At 32.3% G+C, this 23,775-nt stretch overlaps 2 protein-coding genes across 3 annotated transcripts; both read right to left on the reverse strand.

The window, feature by feature from the left end:
- Positions 1-790: 790 nt before the first annotated feature.
- LOC131632839 (transmembrane 9 superfamily member 11) lies at positions 791-3,306 on the reverse strand. The gene is made up of 2 exons (XM_058903565.1): positions 3,150-3,306; positions 791-3,041 (listed from the first exon to the last, which is right to left on the reverse strand). Exon 2 carries the CDS (start codon positions 3,016-3,018, stop codon positions 1,045-1,047), a length of 1,974 nt encoding a protein of 657 aa, XP_058759548.1. The 5' UTR covers positions 3,019-3,041; positions 3,150-3,306; the 3' UTR covers positions 791-1,044.
- A 5,285-nt stretch (positions 3,307-8,591) lies between these two features.
- Positions 8,592-14,910, reverse strand: LOC131632846 (uncharacterized). 2 transcript variants are annotated; one of them, XM_058903571.1, is made up of 8 exons: positions 14,647-14,910; positions 14,303-14,432; positions 12,654-13,599; positions 12,061-12,152; positions 11,535-11,609; positions 10,255-10,316; positions 10,099-10,168; positions 8,592-9,785 (listed from the first exon to the last, which is right to left on the reverse strand). In XM_058903571.1, exons 1-8 carry the CDS (start codon positions 14,811-14,813, stop codon positions 8,913-8,915), a joined length of 2,415 nt encoding a protein of 804 aa, XP_058759554.1. In that variant the 5' UTR covers positions 14,814-14,910; the 3' UTR covers positions 8,592-8,912. The 2 variants fall into 2 exon arrangements, with proteins under 2 accessions (XP_058759554.1, XP_058759558.1); XM_058903575.1 differs by having other exon boundaries at positions 14,303-14,430; positions 14,693-14,909.
- Positions 14,911-23,775: the final 8,865 nt, after the last annotated feature.

Consider the following 23,775-nt stretch of genomic DNA (forward strand, 5'->3'; position numbering starts at 1 on the left):
GTCAACCTAAACAAGCGAATTCAAGAAGGCGAAATGGCATTAAATTAGATGATTGTGAAAAGGGATGATCTGAAGATGCTTGTTGAAGAAGTGGCCACTCAGACCCTTGTTTAGGGAGAAGAAGTGGAAAGATTGAGTAAATCGCTTGAGAAAGCTCGGAGCACTCTTGAAAGCACAAAGGAGCTAGGCTTGCAGCTTATGGATACCATATTTTAAGTTTGTGTTTTATTCTCCTATATAGAGAAAATAAGTTTGGTAATGTTGTTTCTTTAGAATTTATTTGAACGGACTTGGAGTTTTCTCTTATAAACTATTTCAAGTATATCTTATAGTTTAGTATTTTTCTTTCAACTTTTCTTCCCTACCTTAATCATATGTTAGTTCAGTAAACACTTAAAATTATAAGCTATCAGATATAAAACTCAACTCAAACGCTATAAGCTAGCGACACAGAGCCTACAAATTATAAACAAATTCAATGTCTTAATTTCAAGCTTTCTTGACTGAAGCACCAATTTAAAATCTTCAAACAATTTAAATACCTCCAAAATAATTAACCTATATTTGAAAATCTTAAGGTATTTTTCTCATCAAATCTGAATATTCATACAAAAACTTTAACCTTTTTGCCCCTCCAGATCAAGTTTCCCAAGAGAGCATTTTTCCAATAACAATTGGAACCCAAAATAGGCAATTATTGTCTGAAACTGCAAAGAGCAAGTAGAATAACCAACAAAGATTAAATATAGTTTTTTATTTCATTTTTCAAGAGAACCACCAACGGTAAGAATGAAACAAAAATATAACTTGAGCATTGCATTTCCCAACTTCAACAGCAAAAGTACATTATAAATTTCAGAATACCAACATAATAATGCAGTAATATAATATCTAACAATCAAATAAGCAAAACTTGATAACATTATTTTCCTATAAAATTTTCTATGCATTCTACTAAAATGAACTGAAATAAAATAACATAAAGATTCAACATTTTCAAGGGTCCTCATATGATAGAAACTGTTCTCTGTAGAGCTCAAGTCCTCAATCCAATTTCACAGAAGAGAACAGGTAATACACAAACCAGAATGAAGAGAGGAATCCAACTGTGCCTGTCACCAACATGATTGCTAGAACCATGAAGAGTGAATATCCAAGATAAAGTGTTGCGGAAACAGGTCCACTCAGATTCTTGAGGTCGAATACGAGATAGTTTATGGAATACAAAAAGATGTACAATGCGACAGAACCAGAGGCGAAGAACGATTTCCACCACCATCTCCAATCCTCCACGCAGAGGTGCATGTAAGTTAGAACAAGAGATACCTCGGCACAAACCACCACGAGTAGGATCAAAACAATGAAGAGAAAGCCGAAAACGTAGTACACGCGACCCATCCAAATGCTGGACATGATGAAGAAGAGCTCGATGAAAAGGGTTCCGAATGGAAGGGTGCCGGCACCTAGAACTAAAAGCCATGAAGGGTACCGTTGTTGAGGAACTTCTCTAGGGATTTGGTTGGTTCTGACGGGATATTCGAGGTGGGGTGCTTTTGCTCCGAAGTAACCACCGACAAGTGTAAGTGGGACAGAAATGCAGAACCAAAGCAAAAGCAATATAACAAAGAGTGAAAATGGAATGGCTCCGGTACTGTGGCTTCCCCATAATAGGAAGTTTAAGACTGTGAGGATCAAAAAGGCAATACCAGGGAAGAAACAGGCAGCTTTCCATGCAACTGAAATCCAACCCTTCTGGTCACCGCTTCCGAGTGTTCTCCATAGTCGAACTGCAACATAACCAGCAGCAATACCAAGTATCATGTAGAAAAACAGCATACCTGTGATAAGTGTTCCGCGAGAGGCCGGTGACATAAATCCAAGTGCAGCAAACAATATTGTCACAATAGCCATCCCTAGAATCTGAACTCCGTCACCAACCATTATACACAACAAAGCAGGATTCGATGGAGCGCGGAAAACATCCCCCACAACAAGCTTCCAACCAGATAACTCCTCATTCATCTGAGCTTGAGCTTCCTTATCAAGCTCCTCATAACTAGCCAGATCTCTCCTAACGGTTCTCAAAAAGATAACAAGAACAATACCAGCAAGAAAAGTGATCACCATCAACGAATTGAGAATCGAGAACCAATGAACTTTGGCTCCCTCCATCTTCAAATAAGCATCCCATCTAGACGGCCACTTGATATCACTCTCCTCAAAGGTCACCTCATAGGTAAACGCAATCGGCTGGCCTTCTTTAATCGGCATTGCCACAGTAGACGGATCACATTTAATAGGCGACGGGTACTTCTCATGCATCTTCAAGTTTTTAGCCGAATTAGCATTATGCAAAATGCTACAAGGAACAACCTCAAACCCAACAACCATATAACCCGGCTTATCCGACCCCTCCTTACCAACAGGAGGAATCATCTCAGCCGCATCACCCGTCCCCATAACACGAGCCACATTAGTCTCCTCATACTTATGCACAAGAACATTAAACCTAAGATGGTTAAACAAATAATACACATCCTGAATCTTAATCCCAACCGGATACCCAGTCCATCTCAAAAAATACTCATCTTTCTTCGTAAACCGAATAGCCGGCAAATTATCAAGTATAAGATTAACCTGATACATCTCATCAATCCTCTCTTTCAAGATCTTGAACTGATCTCCAGACAACTTATCAACTTGACACAAAAAAACCTCAGACTCATTCGTATACATCTTAAACCTATACGGTGAATTCTCGATCCGGTCCCCCATGAGGAGTTCACCGAGATTCTCAGCACTGTCCTTAACACCACCTTGAGGCTTACAAAAGGGTAAACTATAATAACTAAACGGCATCTCAGTACCAATTGAAGTAATAGAATTCACCTTCACAGACAACTCATCACCAACAGCATAATTATGAGGGTAACTACCCGGAAGGTAGAACCCAAACCCTGATTGAAACACTAAACAGAAAACCATGACCCATAATTTGAATTTGCAAAAAGACTCCATTTTTTGAAGAATTTGAGTCAGATCTGAAAGACCAAGATGAGAAAAACGTTAACAAAACAGTGGAAACTTAAAATTGAAGGTTAAAATGCAATGCAATGCAATGTGAAAGTGTAGATGTGAATTTTGGTTACCTTGTTAGATCTGAGTGGGGATTGAGATTTAGAGCATAAGAGAGAGGATTTTTGAGGAATGGAAATGTATACGGAACGATGTCGTGCAGGCACCGACGTTGAAGCGTGGAACTCACTGCACATTTATATATGCTTGTAACACTTTTTCTCGTTTTCTTTTTATCATGAGATTCATAAGTGTTCTTTTCTTAAATGAGAAATGACTATGGTACCCTTCAGTTTTTTTGTTTTTTTGTCTCACGTAATCGTTACAAAAACACAGATTTGTTTTTTTAAAAAACTTTAATGCTACAATATTATTTACTAAAACTTGTACTTTGTCAAATTTATTTAAATAATACAGTTTGAATTTGATTTTTTTTTTTTTAATGACTGATTGATCGGTTAACCTATTTGAGAGTCTTTTTGCATTGTTTAATGTTTAATTGGTATGCTAGTTTACTTAATTTATATATATTAAAAAAATTAAAAAGAGTCTTTTTGCATTGTTTAATGTTTAATTGGTATGCTAGTTTACTTAATTTATATATATATTAAAAAAATTAAAAAGATAATTATATTAGAAGTTTGTTTGCTGACTTATTTTAATTTACCTTTTAGTAATTTTGAGATTATTTGTTTAAAAAAAATATATGAAAATAAATTATGACATTGTTCATAGTGTTTTTATCTTATTGTTATAAAAAAATTTAGATAATTGAATTTTATTTTTGTATTTTAATTTAAATATAGTACTCCTCGGTCCCAAATTATTTGTCGCAATGACCCACTTCACACAGATTAAGAAACAATAATAAATTAAAGAGAGAATGGTGATTTTACCAAATTATCCGGATTAATTATTGGTGTATTCGAAATAACATTAATATTAATTGATAAAATAATAAATTAAGAATATTTATTAGACGGTACAATTGAAATATTAAATATAAAATTGCATTGGTAATGTAAATTCAGCTAATTAGACTAAAATTATTAACCCTAAATTAATATAGGAAACTGAAAACAATATTAAATTTAAATTTTTTCATATATATTGAAATTGAAAATTTTAAAAGAATTTATAAAAAATACTGGCTTTTTTATTTTAAAAATGTTTAACATGAGCAAATTAGGTAATAGACTTCTATTAGTTTTGATCTAATTTATTCTCATCCCTAAACAATATTTAAATTATAATTATGCATATGTATTTTTATATTTTTAAGTCATTTTATAATTTTAATTGTTAATATTGTACAAACATATTTATTGATTTATATGGTATAGTAATTATTCTACTATTTATCATTTATACTATTGATCATTGACTTCTTTATAATTTAAAATGTTTAATAATTTTAATAGAAAATAAATTTAAAAATAAATTTTGGTAGTAAAACAGGGTCAATATAATTAGAGTTATCAAACGAGTATATTCACATGTAAATGTTAAATCTCTTCTAAAAAGTGGAAAAAAACATAATGAGCGGAACAAATATAGTTGTGAATACAACGCTAAAATCTTGTTTAGCGCATAAAAGATAAGAGTGGAACAAATATATGAGTCTTGCACCTTTAAAGACCAAAAATTATAAAAAAATTGTTAATATTTTTGTCTGCAAAAATTGAAAATAAAATGTGTCTGAATGTGACAAATATATTAAAGGATGTAGATTTAAAACTTTATCTCGTCCAACAAATAAATGCATGCAAAATAGAGATGCTTGAATCTATTTTACTGCCGATACACATAATCCATTCTGCTCCACCCCATCTTAATTTTAATTGTTTGAGTTAAAATTTTCTATTCACTTGCTCTATTTTGTTTTCTTGGTTCCGTGATTTTTTTAACAAATTTGGCTAGATAGACCTAAACAATATGAATTCTACAAGAGAATTAAACTGTACTGAATTGAATTATAATAAAAAATTATAAGAATTGAATCATTTAAATTTGTTTTAAATCGAAATGAATCAAACAATTGATTTAATATACCGATTCTTAATTCTGAACCGTATCAAACATTAGTAACCATTTTCTAATAAAAAATAAAAATCATTACATTTAAAAAAATAGTAAAAATTCATTTGGCTTTTTAAAACCATTTTTATAAGGATTTTTTTATCACTTATATAATGTAAAGTATTTAAATTCAAATCAATTGAAATTAAAATCACAAATTTATTTTAAAAATTAAAAATATACAAAATTAAATATTATTAGACGTAATATTGTTAATATAGATTAATTTTTCAAAACAACCCATTTAACAAAAACCTAAAATTATATAAACAAACAGTATTATTAAAAAAAAAAGGGTTTTTCTAACCTATGCAACATTGTATAGGATAAGAGACCATTAATACATTATTTTCTTTCCTATAAAAATAATTTTTTTATTTTCTTTCTCCCACATAATTAATGGATCAACATAAATAATAATTAATATGATAATTTATATTGAAGAAAATAGTGTATTAATTGCTCTTATCCTATGCAATGTTGCATAGGTTAGAAAAACCCTTAAAAAAAACAGTATTGTTGTAATGTTTTCTTAAACAAAGTTGATGATTTATTAATTAATAGTAATATTCATAGGGATGGCAATGGGTAGGGTTTGGGCAGGGTACTACCCGTCCCCATACCCGCAGTTTAAGAAAATCCCTGTACCCCGAGCCCAAACCCGCGTGGGTATCAATATTCATGCTCGTACCCGTATCCTATGGGTACCTCAATGCCCATATCCGTACCCGTTTACCCGCATTTATAGTAAAATTAAATCTTTTAATTATAAAATATCATATAACTTAAGTCTTTTTAACAATATTAAAAAAAATTATGTATGTTATTGTTGAGTTAAGAAAGAAATAAACACTTTTACTAAAATGTGTAATGATTTAATAGCGATATATTTTTTAAAAAATTTAGAATCATACATTTTTATATAATAATATAAATGACATTATAGAAATATATAGTGTGGGTATGGGGCGGGTTGGATAGTAAGGTACCCGTGCCCGCACCCATACCCACATATTTTAATAGGTAATTACCCGGGCCCGTGCCCATACCCATTTTTATGGGTATTTATCCTACCCGATATGGGGGTTTTTGTGGGTACCCACTGGGGATGGGCCAAATTGACATCCCTAAATATTCATGCGAAAAATAATTTTATTTACGTCCAGCTTACTTTTTACCAAACTTATCACCCATATAAAAAATTTAATCTTTAATATTATTATTTTTAAACAGTTAATTTTAATATTTAAAAATTAAAATAAAATTTAATATTTAAAACTTAATTTTGAGAAACTGGTTGATAAACTATGATTTGGTTCATAAATCATAGAGAACAGTTCATTTGTGGTTTGATTCATAAACCATAAAGAATAATTAGGTTACTTAACAACAATTCAATTTGGTTATATGGTTAAGTACAATTCTATGGATTTTTGTATAAACCTATGGATATGTTGCTTTGCTCGCTCTAATTTCTGCCTACCAATTTCAATTTCAGAGTCAAAATGGTCCGTCTCGAAGTGGACCACCTGGGGTAATTTCCTTTTGCTTGTGTGCACAAATCTTATTTAGCGATGGCAATAGATACCCATAAGTACGGATACTAGTCTCCTGCTACCATCCGTTTAATAAAAATGATATTCATATCCGCCCCATATCCGTGTTGATATTTACCGAGTGGGTATCCGTGATATTTTAAATATCCGCAGATATTTACGGATACTCATGGATACTTTTTTAATTGAAATATACTAATTTTTTATATATTGAATAAAAAAATTATCTTTTTATTAATAGAAAAGTATGTGTTATACATTTACTATATTAAATTCAAAAACATCTTATAATGAATATTGATGTAGAATGTAAGAAAATGTTAAGAGAATATTTAAGTATACTAATTGATATTAAAAAGATATTCAAATATACTAATTTTAAAAAGATATTTAAGTAATTTTAATCATTATTAACGAATATGGATACGCGCAGGTATGGATACCATCAAATCCGTATCCGTAAGTAAACGGGTAACTAAATATGCGTTTATAATACCCGTGAATACTCGTTAAACTATACAACCCGTGCCCGTGACAAATTTTATCTGCGGGTACCGCAGATATGGATTTCCCTAATCTTATCTAGTGCTTTACTTAATTCTGTTAGCCTTCTATAATCTATATTATACCTGCTCATAGTTTTATCAACTTTGTGCTAGGATCTTCCACAAATAGTAGGTAGGCATTTAAAGATTCTTTTGGTTAAAAGTTATAAGCATTTATGATCTATATACACTGGCAATGTAACATGTGTTTCATTCTTGTGTAATTTTTCATTTCTATGTCAAATAAGTATAATGAAGCGTTGCGGGAGTATTTGATATATTGAGTTGCGAAGGTTTGACTCTTAGGTGGAAATAATATTTGGCTGGTGTTCATATCTCTCGGTATAAACTCTAGATTACTAGGATCTTTTTCTTCTATGAACCAAAGTGCAAAAGTAAAAAAAAAAAATATAAAAAAACTTATGATAGTAAAAAATTGTAATTGAAGTTAGAGAACATGTTTAAAGTTGTTATACTGAATATCTCTATTTTAAAATAAACGTATCTTTGAATTGACATTAACGTAAAGGGTTACTATTTTGAAGCTTAATTCAGCATGAAGCTAGGTAAAGTGAAGTCTAGATCTAAATGGGAGAATGCAAGAACGTGCAAATAAATCAAATTGGTAAACGATACACCCTTTATCTTATTTGACCAGAGGGAATGTACAGTAGTGCTTCCATACCAACAAAAAATAATAGATCTTAGATCTAAACCATTTTTATTATCAATAAATATAAGTAGGTTAACAAAACAGAGTATAGTTGTGATTTAAATTTCAAATAAGAAATGAAATATCTTAGTTTTGCTGTCTGTTGAGTTGAATGTGTTGCACAACATTCATCCAAAACAGATGACAGGTTTAAATTGAAATCTGAAAGGTATAAATGGCCCCCATGAAGATGAGAGATTAACCAAAATATTATTCAATGATATCATTTTTTTGGTGTCCAATAGTTTTCATGATTTGTTAACAGATGCGGTAGTTCTAACTCACATTTTCCTCAAACTAAAAGCACCCAATTTCTGAAAAAATTGAGTTATGTGGTTAAGAAATGTGAACACTCAATTTCACATAAATTAGAAATGAAAACGATTTTTAGGTGGTTAAGAAATTTAACAAATAAATATGAAACGATTAATGATGTAATTAGTGATAACAATAAAGCTAGTTGCATTTCGTGTAAAGGTATCAGCCAATTAATTATATAATAAATTTTAATTTTCAAAAATAAAATTAAAATAATAATAATAATAATAATAATAATAATAATAATAATAATAATAATAATAATAATAATAATAATAATAATAATAAAGAAATAGAACCTTCAAATAGAGAAAGAAAAATAATATTTGATTAATAAGGGACAAATTGTGAAGAACATTGTCCATTCCATTGGCACCACATTCGCACCATACATAAACATAAAAACTACACGATCCCATCCCATTGTTGATCAAATTCAATGTACCAGATATCTCATAAACTACGTGTCCTCCATAGTAGTAGGACCGAGTTTTTTTATTATTTCCAGAATTGAGAAAGCTATAAAACTTTAGTCATGCTGCAGTAACGCTAAATTACAATGAGAATCATAATCTTTAAATTAGAGATACACAATTAGAAAGTAGACACGCGTGATATTTAAATTAATTAACCTTTGGCACCCAGTCCCCGGGACTTTGGTAACCTAACAGCACCCAACGGAGCAGTAATGCCCTGTGATTCTCTACCTAATCCTGAACCTTCAACAAACCCCATCTTTGCCATCATCTTAGATCCAAATCCTGTTGTATGCTTTTCAAAAGCGCCAATACCTGAAGTTGAAGATCCTTTTGTATGATTTTCAAAAGAACCAATACCTGAAGTTGAAGATCTTTTTCTATGCTTTCCAGAAGAACCAATACTTGAAGACCCTTTTGTATGCTTTTCAAAAGAACCAGTTCCTGAGCTTTTGGTACGCTTTTCAGAAGTACCAAAAGACTTGTCCCTAGCTGGCGCTGGCTCATCAACGTTGCTTGAGAATTCCACACCCAACCCAAGTGATTTGGGCCTTTTGACAACCTCAATGGGCTTTGCTATACCTTGACTATTTTTCCCCAATCCTTCTCCTTCTGTGTATCCCATTTTAGCCATCATTTTTGAACCAAAACCAGTAGTATGTACCTCAAAAGAACCTATATCAGCAGAGCTGGCGGCACCCTTCTTATTTGCAGTATCAGTCTCTTCAGTATCCAGAGCAATGACCTGTACAGTTTCTGCGTGGATTGTGCCACTTGATACAAATGACATTGGCTGACTAGCATATGAAATCTTTTGTCCACTCCCTTTCTTGTCCTTTACCTTACTGCTGCTTTTGCTAGCTGAGTTCTTTGGTGTCTTGCTCTGGCCAGATTGAAGTTCTAGCAGTCTAAAATCATTCCTTTTAGCATTTTTCTTTCTCAATCTTCTGCTTTCACTCACTGACTTCTTGTTCATAGGATCCGTGACAGAAAAATCAGCTTCCTCATCATCAGCTCCTAACAACTGAAGTTCATGAAAGAGTGAGTCTTAGCTATAAAAACTTACAGTACAGATGATTAAAAATCTGTAAACACTGTATCTTTGATATAGCAGTTAAAAAATCTTAAGTTTCGAATAAATATCCAATGGTTGAATTAATGATCAAAAGCTTCAAATAAATATTAAGTTTCAATGGCATTGGTGGAAGAGTGGGAAAAATGAGAGGATGGACCATACTGTATCTCAATAACAAGGATGAAACCAGAAGGAAAATCATAAATTATATGCAATGTATAAATAAATGAATTTTAAAATGTAACTAGTGATGCCACAGAACCTTTTCCAGGCGCTGTCTACCACTTGAAGAAGGCATTGATGTAGAATGTGTTTGCATCACTGTCACAAATCTGAAACCATAAATCAGACTAGATATCAATTTTGCAACTGTAGATACTAACAATCAATTATTTGAATATGAGAAGATCATCATCACCTTCTTTTCCCAGAATTTTGGCAGCTGCTCCGCAACTGATAAATTCCAGCCAACCGCTGTACCTATAGTCATTGAAAACTGAGATCATTACAAGGCCAACACAGTTCAGTATAGGTTGACAAGAGTGCATGACAAAATCGTTAAACAACTGGTGTTGGAATACAGAATTAGAACAATATAGTATAGTTAAGAATTTAATTTCAAAATCAATTTTATCAAAATTTGACTCAGATTGAAATTATCATATTTGGTTGTGAAAAAATAGACTGTAGAATTAGAAATCTATATTGAATTCTAATTTATGATGTAAGATCTAGGATTTTAAGAAAATACATAAATAAATATAATCTTAAATTTTATTTAATATAGTACAATCAAACACTTCAAATATAAATTACAACTATAAATTAAAAATATTATTTTTTTATATTTAAATTTCTCATGATTTTGATACACTTAACTAGTCTTAATAGTAGAAAAAGTTTACCACAACATATTATTTTGTAGGCTTAAATGCACTTCTGCTATCCTATTTTAACCGTTTATTAGTCCATAATTTCCCTTTCTATGGAATTTTCACCCTCCATCCCATTTTGGGGTCATTTTTATGAAACTATTTGTGTATCCACAGAGACATACTCCTGATATGAAATCCAAAAGGCTGGTTGCTGAAACCATTGATAAGTGGGGAGTAAAATTGTCATGTGAACAAGCTTACACAGCCAATGAAAGAGCACTCGAGTTGATTCAAGGAGCTGGCGGTGATCATTTCTCACATTTAAAGAGCATCTCAAGGAATTGTTGAAGTCAAATCCAAATAGTACAGTCAAGATTCAGTATTCGGTATGCAGAATCCACATCAGCAAAAATGACCCCAAAATAGAATGAGTGGAATTTCAGAAAAAAGTGAAATTGGTGGACCAAAAAAATGGTTTTTAAATTGGGAGGACCAAAACTTCTTTTTAAAATAAAAATAGAAGGGCCAAAGGTGCACTTGAGCCTCTTTATTTTATAAATAACAGTTTAAGAGTATTTTTAAAATAGATACTAAATTTGATTTTTACTTCTGAAACCTATGTTAATATCAACACAATTACCGTACATTACTGTACATCCTTCACAGAATAAAACAGAAGCCAGTATACAACATAAAACAGAAGCCAGTATACAACATAAAACAGAAGCCAGTATACAACATAAAACAGCAATAAATTTAGGCCATACTAATTTTAGGACACTTGTGAGAGAGAGACCGGCATACAGTCAGAAAGGATTCCTACCTGTGCGCAATCCCGAGAATGCATAGGCTGAAAAGAGAACATGTCCACTTTCCCTAAAACAATCTGTTCTAGTTTCTAGAAATCCCAACAAAAAAGTCAGAGTGAGAAACCACGACTAAGTCAATCATGGTAACTTTGAAGAGAAGTTGCACTGGACAAAGAAATATGTGATTTAGTATAAAACAATACATCACAACACACAGATTAATGAGTGTAAATTGCCATACACCTCCTACAACGACTATATATAATGCAACATGCAAAAAATGCTACCTTCCATAAATGTATGTTCCCATCCCACACTCCAAGAGTATAAGAGATATAAAATAACACATAAATCAGTGAGCAAGTATATCTCTATCTTATCACACAAAAATTACAAGACCTTTCATCCAGTCATAGAACTGATACCATTGATCTGCACATATATAACACATTGCATACAAGTGTGCATGAAAGGATAAAGAAAACTATACTTTTTAAACACGAACTCAGAAATAGCTACAATTGATGATGAAATCCATACCGAATTAATTTTCTCGAGATCAACACCGCGGTGTAGCATTCTTTCTCTACGCTTGACAGCAATCCTTTCTTTACGGAGTTTCTTTTTTTCACCTGTACAGAATTTATGTTAGCAAAATGAATGGCTGGAATTCCATACTGTGTGAGCACCGAAGGGACGTTTTATCAACTACGATAATTCATTCACTTGAAGTTCAACCATTTCCAGTTGAACATTCTCAATGAGCTTGTAACATGTTTCCATCAACTAGAATCACATATTTTCATCAACAAAACTGAACACATAATGTGAAATTCAAAGCTAAGCCATCAAGTGAACATACAACCATCCAGCCAACCAGCTGCTTTCCGAGCCTTTCTATTTCAAACCATCCAGCCAAAGTAAACAAGGGACTAAAATTTTTACAGTAATTAATGATATTAATGCAAGGATATTTGTGATTACAACATCCTTCAACTGAAAAACTCAAACTTTTGAGGATCAAAAGGTAGAATTAAATTCAATAAGTGAAAACGATTTACTTAAATTAAAAGCATAGAACTAAAGGGAATAACATTGAATCTTTGACATAGAGGGGTGCAGAATAGTCATACCGTGGATTCTTTTGGAGGCTTTACTCTTTTGAGCATGTGAAGGCCAAGAATGAGGAAACCGAGGAACATGCTTCTTTCTAGCAGAAATGGTTCTTGGATCCTTTTCTAGCATTAGGTCATCCAGGGTAAAAGGAACATGCTTCTTTACAGATCGTTTCCTCCATGGTTGGGCATTCTTCATGCCATACTCCCTGGAGGCGTCTTGAAGGGATATGCCACCCAACTTCTCCAAAGCCTCACCATAGCTACCGCTTGAAGAACCATCATCATCTGACTCATCCGTAACAGGGTCTAGCAACCATTTTGCATCAATGATGTTTTGACTACCACCAACTCCTTCCAAATAGTCTGTTGCAACATCATCATCAATGTCTGAATCACTGTCAGATGAGTCTGCGGAATAATTGCTTTCAGATGATCCAAGTCCTTCTTCTGGCTCAGAAGACATAGAATCATCCTCATCAAATGAGGCTTCAATGTCATTTTCTTCGCTTTCATTATCTGAGATGTCCTCTGTGTATAACTTAAGACCTCCAATAGAGAGAAACCCTGAATTTCTCGTAGAAGACACCTTTGATGGCAAGTCTTCTTCCATCTGATTGCTTAACTCACACTTGATACCCTCATCAGAACCAACATCCTTCTCAAAGGACGGTGAATCTAAAATTGGGGTTGACTGTAGCATCTGTTCGGATGATGTGCCAATGCCACTTGGGGTCTTATCATGTTCAGCAGGGAAACCTAATCCTCTATGAGAGCTGTCTCCCAAAACAAAATCACCATAACTGTAACTATATTCCACACTGTTGTGCTTTGAAGGAGGTGGTGTCTGGTCTTCATGAGCAATAATTTGACTCTGCTGGGAATCCATCGAAACAAAAGGTTGGAGCATCTGATTTAAATTACTATCTTCATTGCTGTTCCCAATCCCAACACGCGAGACCTCCTGGTATATACCGATAAATGCAAGTTACTCTGAAGCAACTATGGACATAGCTTATCTGACCTCAATTAAATTAAGCGCATTTTTAATAAGAGACATTTCACGAAACTATGCTGAGGGATAAATTCAAAGATAAACAATTTCACTTCTATGTTTCATCAAGTTGTAGATTCTCTGATAAATATATTCCTCTAGGATACTTAACTGAACTAAAGTAAATGCACTCACAACTTGTGAGTACATATACGGTCAAAGCATTGCTGTAAACAATTTATGATGTAGCCTAGTGAGAATAAAAAAAATCAGTCATTATATCATTTATAATATATCTCTAATATATCTCTAATAAAATGTCAAAAACTAAAACTAATAACTTTTATGCAAATTTTCTGTTAACCTAGAAATCTATGGACACTGCTATAAATATAATACTTATTGCTTGATGAAAAATTCTAGCCAGATAATCCCAAACTAAAATTTTTACTATTTACACAATGTAAACTCTTTAAATCATTAAATCATAAACCAAAACTCGGTTTTCTTATTTCTACCATATGGATAAACATTAAAAACTTGATTATAAGCTCTCCAACACCGATAATTACGTCTAACTTATTCATTTTTTCAAATTATTACTAGTATCGACGTGTAATGTCAGTGTCTTTTTTCATGTGTCCGTGCTTCATAAATAATAAGGCATACAAACCTTAACATCAGGTGAAGAATAATTGAATCCAATAGTAGTCCCCAAAGATTTTGCAAATCCATTCTCAGAAATGGATGCTTCTCCTCTCCGTAGACTCCCAGATTTGTTATTGGAACCACCATTTCTACCTGCACTCCAATTGAAGGAAAAAAATATCCAAAACTAAGCAAGGAAGGTCACACATTGAAATTAAAAAACAAACAGATCCCAATGAAGCAAAATCTTTAACCTGATGAACAATTACCATAATTTTACAGTAATTAGAAGGGAATAACTAATCCGATTAAGAAAAAAAAAAACAATTTTTGCATCAAATTTATGAGCGATCAAACAGAGATAGAACCGAATTGCGATTGGAGGAGGAAGGAGTCCAATCAGATAAGAATCCACCTTCAACGAAAAGTGCTTCTCTAGCGACTGAACCTCTTTTGCGGATTTTAGGGTTTCCACTGCCGCTTCCGCTGTTGTTGGATCTTCCTCTACCTCTCCCTCTTCTACTTCCACCGCCCATTTTTTGCTTCGATTGAATAATCGCGGTTGTGGTTTGTTATTGGAACGTGTGCTTTGTTGTCTTTCAATGGCGGTGAAGAATGGAATGAACAGACAAAAGGAGAAGATGGAACGAAAAGGTGGGACCGAGTCGCCATACGGGTTGTCATAACCCGACCCATTCGAATATTCTCCCTCGATCCGAATAAAAATTGTACTTCCAGGTTGGGTCCAATTTTAAGCCCAATTAACTAAACAAATTGATTAGTTTTTTTTTTTTTTTTGGGTACGTTCAAGAGTTATTTTGCTCTCATTCGTTTTGGTTTGAATTTTAAAATTTGCACAATCCGGATTTTTCTGTTACTCATTTCTTTTTTTAACTCTTTTTGTTGATACATTATTTTTTGATTCTATAGAAAATGGCTGATGAACAACTGAAATACGTACATGAACGACTGGCCTAACATGCTTCAGTACGCAAGAAAAAAGCTAGAGTCTCGCGACGCATAGCTAGAGAATTGTCGTGTTTTGTTGATAGATCTTCGAACATGCCCCATTTTCCACCCTAGTATAAACTATGGTAGGAAGATATCAAAGTTTCCACAACCAAATGGGCCTTGGTTTCGGGATATATTGGATATGTTTGGGTTGAAGGACTTTAGTAGGAGTGGATATGGTTATATTGACCATTGTCTATTGTCAGTGTTTGTTGAAAGATGGAACGCTGAGACATCGACATTTCTTCTTTCGATTGGAAAAATGATTATAACCCTAAATGATCTAGCAGGCCTCTAACATCTTCTAACCACAAAAAAATTGCTAGATCACTCTATAATTACTAGACTCGATGCCCCCGACTTGATGGTGACACAATTAGGGTTGATTTGGGTAAAGCCCAAAAGGAGATAGAATACACTAGAGGATATCATGCTAGATTCTCATTTCTATCAAAAATTTATATTAACCACCTTAATCTGGTTGTGGGTATTATAGGTGTTGAGACACAGGTTTTCTATCATAGAGTATGTGCACACACTTTCTAATATTGGTTGGCACTAGCATCTATAATATAAGAACGGAAAATGTCTTGGTTAAGACATATTAACCCTGGCATAATTATGTGACAAATCTCACTTATGGGGGCAATTTGGGTCCAAAATAATCATCTGTCAGAACATTAGCTGGTTTTAGTTACATAATTGGTATATGTTACACCATTCATTTGCTGCAAGCCATTTTTTAATATTATTTGGATACTTTTCAGTTGCATTTGAACCAAAAACTGGCAAAAAGGTGTCTCTGCAGAACAGTAGGGAGTGTTGAGTGATGGTCTTCCCAATGACCACACTATTTGCACCGTGTAAACTTCCTTTGCTATTCTCTTTCTTCGCTTTTCCTATCCTATTGTCTCTCCGGAACAAACCTACCACTAAGAACATTTTTCTTTTCAGTATTTTTTCGTTTTACTTTTTTCAATTGTTTTTCTGGTTTTTGAGATCTTCATGGCTGGACCTTTTGAGCTGCTGAAGAACATCAATGATACGAAGGAGCTTTGGAAAGTGCGTGTTCGTATCCATCACAAATGGAACGTTGTTAATAAGAATAAAGAACATTTTGAGTTGATCGTCGTTGATAAAGATGTAAGCATGTCAATTTGGTTGTCACGTTTATTTGTTCTGTTCATCGTTTTTGTATTTTGCTGCATTTTATATGTTCTAATGGTTTTGTGAATCTAAACTTTGGGTTTAATGAAATTGTTTTTTTTTTTTTTTGCTTAACATGTGAAACTGTTTTTTTCCTTAACATCTGGAACTATTTTTTTTGTCTTAACATATGGAAACTAATTTATTTTTGTGTTAACATATGGGAACTTTGTCAATCACATGTATTTATACTTTGATTTATTGTATAAACAAACTTTTTTTAAAAACTTAGGGTTTAATGGAAACGTTGTTTTACCACCTCTGATTCAAAACTTAAGGTTTCTATCATTTAATATGTGGTTGGTCTTTGAAACTTTGTTCAAAGTTTACCATTAAACACTCCTTTGGTGTTTAACTGTTTATTGTTTACTTCTTTCAACTAACATATTATTGTGATATGTTATATCATACAGGGTAGTGACATCCATGTCAAAGTTATTCTCAACACAGTCTTTATGATAAACTAATGTATAATGCAATTGTACTTCCTATGGCTGATATTGTAAAACTCAGGGAGGTATTAACTTCTTTTTACCTCATAATTCTTTTTACTAGACCTATATTGTAAACACAAGTGATTGTCTATCGTTTCATTTTCAGATTACTCAATGTATTACCGTCGCGACAGTCACCAAACTGAAAGCTGCCCAATGTGGTTGATATTACCAAGCTTGTCATCAGTGTCCTAGGGTTACCAAAGGGCATGAACCACCTTATGAATGTGGTCTTCGCCACAAAACTGAAACAACCATTTACAGGTAACATTATACCTATTCCATGAGATTTTGGTTTTCTTACCTTATTGCATACTCACCACCTCAAATTATTACAAGTATAAAATTTTATTTGAAGTTCTTAATGATGGAACAAAAGCTACATTTGTTATATGGGACTGTGAGGCTTTTCAACTTTTGAAGGTCACTGCTGCTCAAATGCGCAATAACTTGTTTGAGGTCCGATCCTACCATTTTATCATTACCTTAAACATCATTGACTTGTATTATCTGTGAACCTATTGACTAACATCTTTATATTCTTATAAAAAGGCTGGTATTACCGACCCTCTTTGAATTTTAGTTGGAATGACCATGGTTTTCAAAGTCAAATGGCAACCTGACTGGGACAATGCGTCTGTTATGTCTATCTTTGAAGATGACATTGTGAAACAGGATATACTTCGTTCATTTAGAAAGGCATTGGTACGCATTTTTTTGGGGGTTATATATATATATATATATATATATATATATATATATATATATATATATATATATATATATATATATATATATATATATATATATATTATTTTTGTATTTATTATAGATCACAATACTATACTTTAATCTTACCAAAAACTAAACTAAACAAAACAATATTATACTTTATACTCGTCACTAAACAACACTAATAAAAAAACGTAACCTTCTTTTTAAGAGATATTAAAAAATAATAAGGTAAGTTGTGTATGAGTTGAATAGTATTGTATAGAAATAACTATATACTAAAAATAACTGTTTACTATAATTGTTAGAAATTTTTATTCATTCTCAATGCAAAATATATAAATATATAATTTTTTATTATAAAAGAACATAAGAGGACATGCTTACATATAAATTTATATGGAAGAATTTAAACTGTACAAATCTTTTCAAAATAAATATACACACAATCATAAATTTCGTTCTATCACAACGATGTAACAAATAAAAGAAAACATACTCAAATATTATCATAAAAATTCATATCATGAAAAACAAAATTCACAGAATCATGAATTTCAAATATATGTTTTAATATTGCATATCCACAAAAAATTGAAGTTTAGTGGATAAATCTCAATAAACTTAACATGAAGATCCGCTCTGGTGTCAACTTTTGGAATTAATTTCTTTAACAATTAATCACATATACGTGTTCTACATATTATACCATATACTTTAGTGCGGAATAAAATAAATAATATGAACATGTATATAATTACAGGACTTACGCCATGTCAGTAAATGAATGATGAGATTTTAGTAATACCTAGGTCCATAAGATAAAAGTCTTTTGACAATGATAACATTAATTCTGAAAAGCAAAAGTGTAGAGACAGATGACCGACACTTGTTAGCTTGTGAATCTTCCTCAATCGGTACTACTGTTGTCTGGAACCTTCAGATGGGGAGAAGATGTAAATTATCTGTATATGATATATTGGAAACTATAGCCTATATATATATATATATATATATATATATATATATATATATATATATATATATATATATATATATATATATATATATATATATATATATATATCCTCTGGACACTTTTTGTGGTACATTTGACGGTTAATGTTTCATCATTTGATCATCACACTTTTCCTCTAGTCTTCTCCTTATAAGTTGATGAGGGAATTTTCCTCCCCTAAACTGATTTTATAATTTTTTTTTTTGTTTTTAAGTTGAGAGGATTTTGCCACTGAAATATGTTGCTAAATCATTTAGAACAATTTTGAGATAATTTTATTCCATCTTTTATATGAAAGTGTTGTCAAATACTCAGTTCATGGAATATTGTTTAAATGGTACAGGGGAAATGATAATGAGAAGGAATATCTTGTGAAGTGGAAAGAGCTTCCTTATGATGAATGCCATTGGGAGCTTGAGTCAGATATCTCTTTGTTCCAAGCAGAAATAGAGAGATTTAATATATTTCAGTCTAAGACAGTAAGCAAAAAAGCAGGGTTAGTGATGATGCTAAATTGATAAAGCAGCAGAAAGAATTTCAACAATATGAACAAAGCCCGGAGTTTCTTTCAGGGGGTATGTGTTTTGACTGATCCATTATTTTGGCAAAAACACGCCTTTTGTCTTTGATATATTATATTTGAATGATCCTGATTTCATATATTTATGTACATGAAGGTGCACTACATCCATATAAACTTGAAGGATTGAACTTTCTACGATTCTCCTGGGCCAATGAAACCCATGTTATACTTGCTGATGAAATGGGACTTGATACTTAGTCTCAATTGTTCTCGTGCTCAATCTATTTATTGCCTCTCCCTAATATCACTTTTATTTACTATTATTCTTAATTTGGAGTAGCTGAAGCATAAGTTTTTGATGGCTTGCTTTTTCATCTTCAGGAAAAACCATACAAAGGATTGCTTTCTTGGCATCTATTTTCAAAGAGAATGTTTCTCCACATCTGGTGGTTGCTTCACTTTCTACACTAAGAAACTGGGAGCAGGAAATTGCGACTTGGGCACCTCAAATGAATAGTGTATGTATACTCAATTATTTAGTTTCATTTTTATTAGTATATTTAGGAATTAAGATTCTCTCCTATTTGTTTTCTACTGCCAAGCATTATGCCTAAATACCAGCCATTCATTGAGAGTTTTTCTCTCTCATACAAACTGTTTCTTTCTATTTAGTTCTTTTTTGACATATTTCAACCCTTAGATTAGCACAGGAGAGACTGCTGCACCAAATCAGCAGCAGAGGATCCGTTTCCGTATATTTAGGCTTCCACCATACTAAGTATCAACTTTCTTAATTTAAAGTGTATTGCTAGATTTTTCCCTATGGAAAGTACACACAATACTCTGTCAGTGTTGTCAATTGCAGAAAATGGCATTTTGTTTAAATTCCTCTATGCTAGAGTGATATATCACCAATGTAGTTTCTATTTGACAACAATAATGCCCTGTTCCTATTTATTATTATATTTATACTTTTAAAATGTTGATTGACTTGATTTAACCTGTTAAGACTTAGACTTTTTGAATCTACTGCTACTGCTACACCCTCTGTTACAGCCTCACCCTCTCACTGCTACACCCTCTGTTACAGCCTTACCCTCACCCTCTCACCCTCTCACGTATTCCCATTCCTTTTTAAATAATTTTTCTCTCTCCCTTTATATATTCTTCCTTTCTTATTTTTTTCTCTCTTAACTTCTAACTTCTTTGTTTTCTATCCCTTTTCCCTCTTAACTTCTTAGTTTTTTTTCTCTCTTCATCATGGATGCTCTTATGGTATGTTACATTTTTATATCTCTAACTTTTCAAATAATTTACTTTATGTTAAACTGCTTCTCTACTTATTACTGTTTTATTATTTTTCTAGATGGCTGCTTTTATGGTGGGAATCATCTTGGGGGCATGTCTCATTCTATGTCACATGCTAAAGTCCTGCAGGAAGATCCTTCCACTTCCACCGGCCACCACTGCATTATTCAAGCAGCAGCCTCCGTTCTCGGTGGAGATACAGCTGCCACCTTCACCACCTCCACCGGACACCACTTTATCTGAATTATTCAAGCAGCAGTCTCCGTTCTCAGTGGAGATACAGCTGCCGCATCCACCACCTCCACCTCTATCTACCGAGCTGTCGCAGCTGCCATCACCACCCTTGTCGGCTTATGAAGAGCTACTACCACCACCCGCGCTGCTATCACCACCCACACTGCCATCACTATCCACGCCGGTTCCATGGCGCCGACAACTACCTCGTGTTGGCGGTCTATATCCTCCTGTTGGTTGGTACACCCAAAAGCAGTTGGAAAAAAATTTAGGGATTAACCTGCCAATGCATTAGATATATTTTTTTTAATGTTTTTGTTTAATATTTTGTTGGTGTTCAATTTTGATGCATAGAGTTAGAACTTTGACATCAAATTGAACATCATTTTTTTTTTGTATGTTGTGTTTATTTTGGATATGATAGTTTAATTGATATTACTAATGTGTTATGAAGCTACTGTATTTATCATTGATATTACTAACTATAGGGGTGTGAAAAAAACTGGTTTACATTAATTTTCTATGTTCTATTTGAAAAGTTGAATTGTAAATTAAAACATGATTTCTATTATTAGAACATGAATGAAATTTATATCTCTAAAATAATGTTCGATTTTTACTTAAGAAAAACTGGAATCGTAATAATTATTTTTCACAATTATTGATCACTTTGATGATTTTACACAATTTAAAAAATATAACTAATATTATATGAAAATATTGTGAATTGTTTTATAATACAATTTCTTAATTTTTTATTGATGGGTTTAAACAATATACAAAAATAAAAATAAATAGAGTACTAAAAAAAATATAGATGTTTTATTGATAAGATTAAACGATATATAATTTATAATAAATATAATTTATGGGAATATAATAAATTATTTTAGGCGAATGAATAGAGTAATTAGAATTATTTTGTAGTTGAGATTGATTTGTAATCTTAATCATTTACATGTAAATAATGTAAATGAAATACTGTAAAAAAATATCCTGAAATAACAATAAATATAATTCTAACATAATTACGTAAATGTTCCGTAAAGTGTTACATGTTTATTTTTTAAAAAATATAAAAGAATGATTTTCAACAATTTTATTTAAAATCAATTTATGTTATAAAATTTTTAAAAAAGTTTGTGTAATCAATTTATTTGTAAATTAGTTTTTAATTAAAACCGGTTTAAACCGGTTCTAAACCGGATTTAAACCATTTTTCAGTCTCAAACTGGTTTTTATACAGCTACAGCTGTGGTACATTATAAAGGTAAGTTTGGAATAACTATAATAATTTTAAAAAATGAAAGTAAAGTCTCTTGTATTAATTTTCACTCTTCTCTTTTCTATACAGCTGTTATTATACATTATAAATTGAATGACTTCTACTGCCAATGCTCAAATCTATGACAACTTCACGTTTCACTCTCACCTTTCTCTTTCAATCAACTCCTTTTTACTGCTAGTGCTCAGTCTATGACAACTACAAATTTTTATGCGTGAGAAATAAAATATTGAAAGAGGATGGAAATCATATAAAATGGAGTTTGTTCAGGAAAATAGAGTTTGTTTCATCATTTGATCATCACACTTTTCTTCTAGTCTTCTCCTTATAAGTTGATTAGGGAATTTTCCTCCCCTCAACTGATTTTATAATTTTTTTTTGTTTTTAAGTTGAGAGGATTTTGCCACTGAAATATGTTGCTTAATCATTTAGAACAATTTTGGGATAATTTTATTCCATCTTTTCTATGAAATTGTTGTCAAATACTCAGTTCATGGAATATTGTTTAAATGGTACATGGGAAATGATAATGAGAAGGAATATCTTGTGAAGTGGAAAGAGCTTCCTTGTGATGAATGCCATTGGGAGCTTGAGTCAGATATCTCTTTGTTCCAAGAAGAAATAGAGAGATTCAATATATTTCAGTCTAAGACAGTAAGCAAAAAAGAAGGGTTAGTGATGATGTTGAATTGATAAAGCAGCAGAAAGAATTTCAACAATATGAACAAAGCCCAGAGTTTCTTTCAGGGGGTATGTGTTTTGACTGATACATTATTTTGGCAAAAACACGCCTTTTGTCTTTGATTTATTAGATTTGAATGATCCTGATTTCATATATTTATGTACATGAAGGTGCAATACATCCATATCAACTTGAAGGATTGAACTTTCTACGATTCTCCTGGGCCAATGAAACCCATGTTATACTTGCTGATGAAATGGGACTTGATACTTAGTCTCAATTGTTCTCGTGCTCAATCTATTTATTGCCTCTCCCTAATATCACTTTTCTTTACTATTATTCTTAATTTGGAGTTTCTAGCTGAATCATAAGTTTTTGATGGCTTGTTTTTCATCTTTAGGAAAAACCATACAAAGGATTGCTTTCTTGGCATCTCTTTTCAAAGAGAATGTTTCTCCACATCTGGTGGTTGCTTCACTTTCTACACTAAGACACTGGGAGCAGGAATTTGCGACTTGGGCACCTCAAATGAATAGTGTATGTATACTCAATTTCTTAGTTTCATTTTCATTAGTATATTTAGGAATTGAGATCCTCCCATGTTTGTTTTCTACTGCCAAGCATTCTGCCTAAATACCAGCCATTCATTGAGGGTTTTTCTCTCTCATACAAACTGTTTCTTTCTATTTAGTTCTTTTTTGAATTTTTTCAACCCTTAGATTAGCAGAGGAGAGACTGCTGCACCAAACCAGCAGCAGAGGATCCATTTCTGTATATTTAGGCTTCCACCACACTAAGTGGCAACTTTTTTAAGTTAAAGTGTATTGCTAGATTTTTCCCTATGGAAAGTACACACAATACTCTGTCAGTGTTGTCAATTGCAGAAAATGGCATTTTGTTTAAATTCCTCTATGCTAGAGTGATATATCACCAATGTAGTTTCTGTTTAACAACAATAATGCCCCTGTTCCTATGTACTATTATATTTATACTTTTAAAATGTTG

This window comes from Vicia villosa, linkage group LG1 (assembly GCF_029867415.1).
Source record: "Vicia villosa cultivar HV-30 ecotype Madison, WI linkage group LG1, Vvil1.0, whole genome shotgun sequence".
Taxonomy (NCBI): domain Eukaryota; kingdom Viridiplantae; phylum Streptophyta; class Magnoliopsida; order Fabales; family Fabaceae; genus Vicia; species Vicia villosa.

Excerpts from the sequence above, each read along its gene's own strand:
- LOC131632839 (XM_058903565.1), bottom strand. The coding sequence starts at position 3,018 with ATGGAGTCTTTTTGCAAATTCAAATTATGGGTCATGGTTTTCTGTTTA.
- LOC131632846 (XM_058903571.1), bottom strand. The coding sequence starts at position 14,813 with ATGGGCGGTGGAAGTAGAAGAGGGAGAGGTAGAGGAAGATCCAACAAC. Across the intron at positions 11,610-12,060 it reads ATCTCGAGAAAATTAATTCG|AAACTAGAACAGATTGTTTT; the intron begins GTATGGATTTCA and ends TGGGATTTCTAG. Across the intron at positions 10,169-10,254 it reads CAAAATTCTGGGAAAAGAAG|ATTTGTGACAGTGATGCAAA; the intron begins GTGATGATGATC and ends TTATGGTTTCAG.